An 8,527-nucleotide genomic window follows, 5' to 3' on the forward strand; every position below is an offset into this window, starting at 1 on the left:
TATATTCCCCCTCACTGCCTCAATTCGGAGAGTAATCTGCTGGGTAAGACACAAGGAGACACTTAAGTGTCATGGCAAGAGACTGAAAATAAATGTTTGCATAGAAACACAAATTTGCATATACTAAAGTGTTTTATCCAAAGAGTGAAGAAATTAAAAGATCAAAGAACATAATTACATCATAGATGATTTGAGCCAATCCTTATTAGTCTATCTGAATGTCAATAGTTTCACTTCTGTACAGGCATATAGCCTATAGGACGTTTTAGGGTCTACTCTACTCGACTCACACAGTCCCAGTTGACCGACGCTGCCTGCCTCTGCCGCTGCTGAGATATGGTGCTTGGTATTCCATGCAGAAGCCTCCCACGCCCCTGTCCGCCCACGCCAGGATTTGCGTCACGCAGGCGCGTGGGAGTGAGCACTGTAGCAACCGCGGAATATCCCAATTGCAATAGCCGGGGAGGAGGGGGTAGGGTAGCAAGCAGGCAGCTCACACTCATCTAGTCTAGAGACGTTCAACACAATCGTATTTCTATTCAAGGAGGCGAAGAAGGGAAGGTAAACGTTGTCGAAGAACGCGAGGACTTTTTAGGCCAGAGAGCGCGTTTATTAGGAAATTAGAGCGCGTCTTTGGGATCTACGGATTTTTGTAAACAGTTTCTTCAGTTACAGTTTATGGCAGTTCAGGCTTAACTGTAGCTGATACATTGTAACAACTAGAAAAAAAAAACGAAAGGGGACCAACGTTCACCAGGTATGTAAAAATTATAATACATCGTTGGAAGAAGTTATTGGGCTATGACAATAATGTAACAAGTTGTAGCCTTGATACAATGTTGCAGCACTGTTCTATTATTGCCGACAATTGGTATGTTTACTCATCTTCCTGATGTGGATTTACTTGCAAGACCGGTTTTGAGTTACATTGAATCTGGTGCTGTTTTACTGCATTTTGCATTTACCTTTTTACTTTTTGTGTGTTTTAAAACGAATGTATTTTATTTTCTATTTAGCTTGGTTGATTTGTGCAAATATTCCATGATCATATTGACTTGATTTGCCTATGTGATTGTGATGTCTTGAGTGCCTCTTGATTTGCACTGTTCTGTGGAAGGTTGAGTTTAATCAAGTTGCTTTGCATTTTGCCCTGAGGTTTTGACAGCAGTGGTTATAAAGTAGTTGTAGGACTGCAAGTGCAGACCTATCATGAACTGAGGAATAGTGGATTAGCAGGTGGTGTTTGTGCAGTTGTTTGCAAACACTCTCTGAATGCACATTGATGATAAACAATCAAATTATATTATTCACATAACTAAAGGTCGTTCAGCAATATTGAATTATTTGTGACATAGTCCTCTAACTTGCAAGAAATGGGTAGTTAACAATCCCATGGCTAAAGCAAGTGGAGCCTGTGTGTGTGAGAGAGAGAGGCCAGCTACACATGCTGCAAAGGAGGAGTGTGCCATGTGGTCCCATCAGCAACTAACAGGACTCTAACTGCTAACTGCCACTCTTCCTTCTGCAGCCCTAGTACTGCAGAACTTACAAAGGAAACTCAGACAGAGTGGAGGGAGTGCCTCTTCCTCTCTCAGTCAGTCAGCCAGTCAGTCAGTCACACACACAAACACACACACACACACACACATACACACACACAGACAGACACACACACACCCCCACACCCCAAAACACACGCATGCACACACACACACACCAACACTCTCTGGTCGGGCAGAACCTCTTGCCTAACCCGTCTTGTGTTCTCTCTCCCAGGCATGGCGGCGGCGTTGCCCAGAACTCTGGGGGAGCTGCAGCTCTACCGAATCCTCCAGAGGGCCAACCTGCTGTACTACTACGAGGCCTTCATCCAGCAGGGAGGAGACGACGTGCAGCAGCTCTGTGAGGCCGGGGAGGAGGAATTCCTAGAGATTATGGCTTTGGTGGGCATGGCCAGCAAGCCCCTGCACGTCCGGAGGCTCCAGAAATCCCTGCGAGACTGGGTCACCAATCCAACGTTGTTTAATCAGCCCCTGACATCTGTACCGGTGTGTAGTATACCAGTCTATAAGTTACCCGAGGGGTCACCCACACCAGTCAGCGCGGAGCGAGGGGGTAACAGCAGCGCCCGTGGCGAGACCCATGGCAAGGTACCCAAAATCATGGCTGCGACATGTCTGGAACCAGGAAAGCTGGAAGTGGCCAAGGACAGAGTGTCAGGGGGATCTCCGCTGCAGAGCGGCAGCGAGGGGCGCTTCTGGTCGGGTCACAGTAACGACAGCGAACAGAGCCTCTCTCCGTCCGACCGGGGGTCTCCGTCATCCCCCCGAGAGGGTCTGGAGGCACTTGACGCTGCAGCTTTGCAGTCTGTCCTGGAGTGTGTGGACCGGATGACCCCGGCCCTGCCAAAGAGCGACCCCGCGGACGTCAAAGAGCAGCTGAAGACCAATAAGAAACTTGCCAAGATGATTAGCCACATCTTTGATATGAGTGATGATGATCCAAGGAGAGAGGAGGAGATCAGGAAGTATAGCGCCATCTACGGACGCTTCGACTCAAAGAGGAGGGACGGCAAACAACTGACGCTTCATGAGGTAGGGATAAGAGATGGGATCCTTTTGCAGTACTAGGCTAGTATGCTCAGTGGCAGTGCAATACTAGTGATAAACCTCAGTTCCACAAATAAGAGGCGAAAACTACAAAAGGTAAATCACCTGAAGAAAATGTGTGTGCTTGCTTCAGCTGTCTAAAAGTAGGTCGGTAGTGGTAGAAGTTACAACTGAAGAGTTCACTGACAGAATTGTGTATCTCCAGTTATAATTGACAACATGACTTATTATCATCTGTGTTCTGTCTTTCAGCTGACAGTGAACGAAGCAGCAGCCCAGCTGTGTATGAGAGACATGGTACTACTGACCCGTAGAGACGAGCTGTTTGGTCTGGCCAGGCAGATCTCCAGAGAGGTGACCTACAAATACACCTACAGGACCAGCAAGTAAGAGCCACTGCACCTCACGCAACCTTGCTTGTTAGAGTTAGTAATGCTAAAGGAAGTTGGTAAGCATGGGTGACTTATTTACATGCTAAATACATTTTCTCCTCATGGTTATTACTATGTAACGAATGACTGTAATGTGTTAAATTTTACGGAGACATATTTTTAAGTTATGTAAATTATCGTATGGTATCATTAATGTAATGTTCAGACTATGCTTTCCATATCTTTCAATGTTTCTCTGCAAACAAACTGAAGATAATGTATTGTCTTCTCCACTCTAGGTCTCGCTGCGGAGACAGAGATGAGCCGTCTCCTAAAAGAATAAAGACAGAGGAGAACTTCTTTGACATCCAGGAGGCTCTGCAGGCCATCCACATGAGACAGGGCATACTGAGGGAACAGCTAGCCTGCGCCAAGTCCAAAGGAGAGGAGATAGTTGGGAGAAACCTTCAGGTAACATGCTTGAAAAGTGGATTATATATAATATGTGAACATTACAGGAGACACGTTTATTTGACACTGTCATTTTTGGAGGCATGTTTTTGACACTACAACGTTACGTTACTGTAGCTAGCAGAAAAGAGTAGGAGCAGTTGCTAACGAACTGTAAATGTATTGTGTTTTAACAGGTGCAGTTGGACCGTCTGTTAGCCAGACAGATGGAGATCCTCCATGAGGCGGCGGTACAGGAGAGGTTACATGCTCTGGACTGGAGGATACCTGCAGGGGCTTTGAAGTACCTCAGTGAGCCTCCAGGAAGCAACGACACGTCGGTAGACAAAAGCACAGAGCACCAAGGTGATGATACTGTCTGTCTTCTGCAACTCTCTTTGTAGTATGCTCCTACATGAGTGTTATACTCATGCTCCAAATTCACAGCTCTGGGAACCACCATTTCCAGCCTTCAAATCTTATCTTATAAGTCAGGGAATCAGTTGATATCTTTTTTTCACACTTCTCAAAGTGAGGAGGAATCATAACTGTATTAAGCCTTAGCCATCCCTCAGGGACTCATCCCATTTTCATCCTTTTCTCACTCATCCTTTTCTCTCTCTCACGGCCCATGCTCCTGACAGCTCATTATATTCATGTTACCCATAATTATCCTCTCTCTGCTCCTGTCATTAACTCTCCCACGCCTGTTTACCTCCTCCGCCATGTTGCTGCCCAGGGGCGTCCCTCTCTCTCTCTCTCTCTCTCTCTCTCTCTCTCTCTCTCTCTCTCTCTCTCTCTCTCTCTCTATCTCTCTCTCTCTCATCCTGTCTCCTTCATAAGCTATTAAAAGCACCTTATTCAAGTTGAATAAGAAGAAGAGTATAAAAGTTTTTTGGGCACCGAGTGGCGTATAAACTTGGGCCCACAGCAAAATGCGCATCAGATCTCTCAAGATTTTGAGAGGCAGAATGTTAATGTCGTTTTCTGTGTCATCTAAGCAGCTTCTTGAATGATACAGTAACAGCAGTGCCAATGGAATGTATCCTGTATTATGGCAGTGTTTATCCCAATGGTTTATTCATGCCCTAATGTTTGTTTGTCTGTGTGTTTATGTGTGTTTTCAGACGAGCGACCAATGAACTTGCGGGTGGCCAGTAAGAGTGTGGCAGAGGGGGAGCTTCCCCTGGGGAAGCAGCTAGCCAATGAGCTCAAACGTTACCATAACAACCATAACACAGATGAGGCCAAAACACCAGCAACAGGTACAGCACCACTCATGCAAATGTATGTTCACTCTTGAGTCACATATGTGTAATCGTGTATTAATATACATACACACTACAAACAGCGAGTATTAGTAAGGGTCTGTTGCACGCACATACCTGCCTACATTCAAGCTACAGTATGAGTGTATATGATCAGAAAATACATGGTATGTTTTAATCTGATTATATTTTCTTTGTGTTGCATTTTACCTTAGAGAATGGATCCTCACATCAAGCGGCCAACCACACTGACAGGAAGACCATCAAATCAGAAACAGAGGATTCCACATAGTGCCTCCCATCCTTTGTCTGTTTCCCTTTCCGGTTTTAGTCATCATTTACACTATTTACAGTAAGCATCTATCTCAGTCAAATCAATGGATACTAAAGCAAGCACAGCCACAGTAGAGCCTTAACAACCAACGTTGCCTCAAAAATAGCATTTATTTTCTTTAATTTTGTCTAAGGTTTTTGCCAAAGCGTCTAGACTAGAGCATAGATTCAGTCTTGGGGAAAACTGAACAGGACAGGGATGTCCTTTCACAGGATACCTTTCATGCTGTAAAGGTCTTTATGTATTTATTGATCGATTGTACATTATGTTATTTAAGAATGATGGGTACGAAAAGTAGTCTTGAATGACCATCCTGATCTCCTGAGCTTACATTCTGTTTCGCTACATGAATTTGAATGAAGTTAAGTGAAACGAGAGCGCAGCGGTCAGGATGGTGGATCAGGCTATACGAAAAAGAACAACGAATAACATTTGTTGTATTCTTTTTACCCCAAGCTATTTTTGGCTTGTTGTGTTCAATTGGTGGGCAACTGATGTACTATAAAGAATACAGTAGGATTCTGTTTTAATCAGAGGTGAAAAGAAAGAGCTATCTGTAGAGGAGAAATTATAGTTTCGCTTCCTGCTAATGTATGTACTGTATGTATTTATGAGTGGTACTGTAAATTACACTGAGGCTGCAGAATGTTTTGTGTATAGAACTCCAGTTAGAGTTCAGATCAGTGTTATGGGATAGGTCGGCCCAGGGACGGACTGGGACCAGAAATCAGCCTTGGCATTTTCTTACTTTGAGGCCCCAACACTGGCCCATTTCTATCCTCAAGGTCCCCATACCGGCCCATTTTTTCCGTTGAGGCCCCCATTAATAGCCAGATCATGATAATTGTGCAACAAAAAAAAATGACCAGCCCTCCTGGCATTTGCCCAAATGCCAGATGGCCAGTCTGCCCCTGGGTTGGCCTAGACATGGGATGGGGCCTACAGTATGTCAATCAAATCGAGTTTCCTGGATGAGTCTGTCAAACACATGGTTGCTCGATCCTTTACTGTAAGAATGCACATTTGAACCTCAACACATTAATTGAGTTACTCATTTTATTGAGAAGGGCCCCTGGTCTGTTATTAGGGCTGGGAATTGCCAAGGACCTCAAGATACAATATTATCATGATACTTTGGTGCCGATACGATATGTATTGTGATTCGATACTGCAATTCTATTGCAATTCAATGTTCCAAACATATTGCTCACCATGTCTGCTGGAGAGGGTTAAGAGAGAGCCATGAAAAAAGGTGTTTTGATCAGTCATGTGAATAAAAGTGCTAAAAGCATGTTGGCTCACCATTTAAAAGGAAGATGGATAACAAGCTGTAGAAGGAATAATACTGGAGTTTTTGCACAGGTACAGCTAACGAGCACAAAAATAATATTGCGATACAGCTAACGAGCACAAAAACAATATTGCGATATTGTGCAAGATAATGTTGCGATATATTGTCAAAAAGAATATCCCGATATGTAACTGTATCGATTTTTACCCCTATCACTATCTGTTATATTGTTGCACTCCAGAAAGTTGTGTTTTAATACATTTCTCACTGTAGGATTGACAGGGCCAATTCGGCCTGTAGTATTACAATAATATTAGCCTAATCCCAAAAGCAGGGTTTTGTCGGTGTAGTGTTGGTGTCAATCTCAATACAGTGTTTATGTGTGTAGAGCAAAAACCGAATAACTGTTGTTAGAGAAAACAAGTGTCTGGTATCATAAGATGTTAATGTTACTTAGCCTAGTAGTCTTAGATCCTACCAGTGTTTCAACTGTGACCACCAATGTATAATTCAAGATGTTCGTATGTTAGAGTTAGCTCTCAGATGGTTGTTTAATGGTTGTTTAATGTTGTGTTTCCAATGTGTAAATCTGTCTTGCTCTAGAGTCTGTTGGTCTTTTTTGGGGTCCCCGCAGTCACAACAGTTTTGTAATTATAGTCTCTCTAGCTTATTAAGACTGCAACAAATGCAATACTTTTGTAAGTACTGTTTAAGTACTAAGTACATACTTTCTGGGCCCACTGTCTGTTCTATTCTGTGCTAGGTTACTTCTCCTGTCCTCTGTACTGGTTTAGTTTAATCAGTGTCATATAATGTTCACAGACCAATGCATGTCCAGCAGTGTGATAGATAGTCAAGATGTTAATAGTACATTGATTCATGTTCTTATCACTGTTATCGTAAGTGATCGAGTTAGTCTAGGCTTGCCTACACAGTAGATATGCACCTGTTTTTTAAACACTAATATATTTTATTTGTTATACAGCACATAAACATAATTAAACTTTATTTTTTATGGTGGTTGTTTTTCTCATTCATGGTATTATATATATACGCCCCGTGTAGCTCAGTTGGTAGAGCATGGCGCTTGCAACGCCAGGGTTGTGGGTTCGATACCCATGGGGGGCCAGTATGAAAAATGTATGCACTCACTTAACTGTAAGTCGCTCTGGATAAGAGCGTCTGCTAAATGACTAAAATGTCAATGTAATGTCTGATCCAGAAAGAAGGAAAGTTATATTTTCAATGTTATCAGATTTAAAAAATATATTTTATATTCATCCATTATTATTATTATTATGTCCTGCGATAAAATAACAACATTTAGAAGAAAAAACGTTATATATATATATATATATATATATATATATATATATATATATTATTATTATTTATTTTTTTACAGTTAAAATGTTGTATGGCAGAGAACCTACGCTGGTATTTATAAGGTATAATGAGCGCAGACAGACAGACTGAATGTGGTCCAGTCAACACTTTCTCTTCTTAAAAAAGAAAGGGATGATGAACCGCTGTCTGGGGTAATGCATTTGCATCAGCGTCATATTAAAACATTCGGAAACTGCCCGATGACTCTCTCTGCTCACTCTGACGCAGGTCCTTTTCATACTTCACATCTCTCTCTTTCGCTCTCTCTCCTCCCTCTCCGCCTCTCTCATCTCGCTCTCTTTCTCACACACACGCACAGATTTTCTCCTGAGATCAGGTCAACTCATCACTGAACACCCACACGTGTAGATCCCTCCCTCCCATCCTCCCAGTCTCAGCCCTGTGTGATGGCCTCCCTGCCAATGCAAGTCACTGATGTGTTGCCATGGCAATAGTGATTGTAGGCGGCGGCACCACAGGCAGTGGGAGGGAGCTCAGCCCGGCTGCTAAACTGCGTGGGTGTGATCTGGTGAACGCGACATCACCCCCGTTTAACAAAGCATGAAACTAACAGTGTTTGAACAGAGGTGGGTATCAAGTGAATTATCCCCTCATCTTCTCCAATAGTGCAACTAATAAAGGATTAGTTAGTTATTTGTTTGTTTTTATTTTAACCGTTTTTATCAGATTGTAAAGTCCAGGAGGTTGCTTTGTTTAAAGGGATAGTTCAACCAAATTACAAAATGACACATTTGTTTCCTTACCCTGTAATCAGTCTACTGACAAGGTATGACAGCAAGCCATGCTTTGGTTTTATT

General features: G+C 42.9%; 1 protein-coding gene across 1 annotated transcript; it reads left to right on the top strand.

Annotated features, from left to right (window-relative positions):
• Positions 1-437: 437 nt before the first annotated feature.
• Positions 438-7,343, top strand: LOC121575640 (NGFI-A-binding protein 1). Its single transcript, XM_041888865.2, has 7 exons — positions 438-757; positions 1,777-2,594; positions 2,862-2,995; positions 3,280-3,451; positions 3,628-3,796; positions 4,558-4,695; positions 4,914-7,343. The coding sequence occupies exons 2-7, from the start codon at positions 1,779-1,781 to the stop codon at positions 4,988-4,990; spliced, it is 1,506 nt and encodes a 501-aa protein (XP_041744799.1). The 5' UTR covers positions 438-757; positions 1,777-1,778; the 3' UTR covers positions 4,991-7,343.
• Positions 7,344-8,527: the final 1,184 nt, after the last annotated feature.

This window comes from Coregonus clupeaformis, unplaced genomic scaffold (genome assembly GCF_020615455.1).
Source record: "Coregonus clupeaformis isolate EN_2021a unplaced genomic scaffold, ASM2061545v1 scaf2640, whole genome shotgun sequence".
NCBI lineage: Eukaryota > Metazoa > Chordata > Actinopteri > Salmoniformes > Salmonidae > Coregonus > Coregonus clupeaformis.

Coding starts and splice junctions, on each gene's coding strand:
- LOC121575640 (XM_041888865.2), top strand. CDS start 1,779: ATGGCGGCGGCGTTGCCCAGAACTCTGGGGGAGCTGCAGCTCTACCGA. Junction 2,595..2,861: donor AACAACTGACGCTTCATGAG/GTAGGGATAAGA, acceptor TCTGTCTTTCAG/CTGACAGTGAACGAAGCAGC. Junction 2,996..3,279: donor TACACCTACAGGACCAGCAA/GTAAGAGCCACT, acceptor TCTCCACTCTAG/GTCTCGCTGCGGAGACAGAG.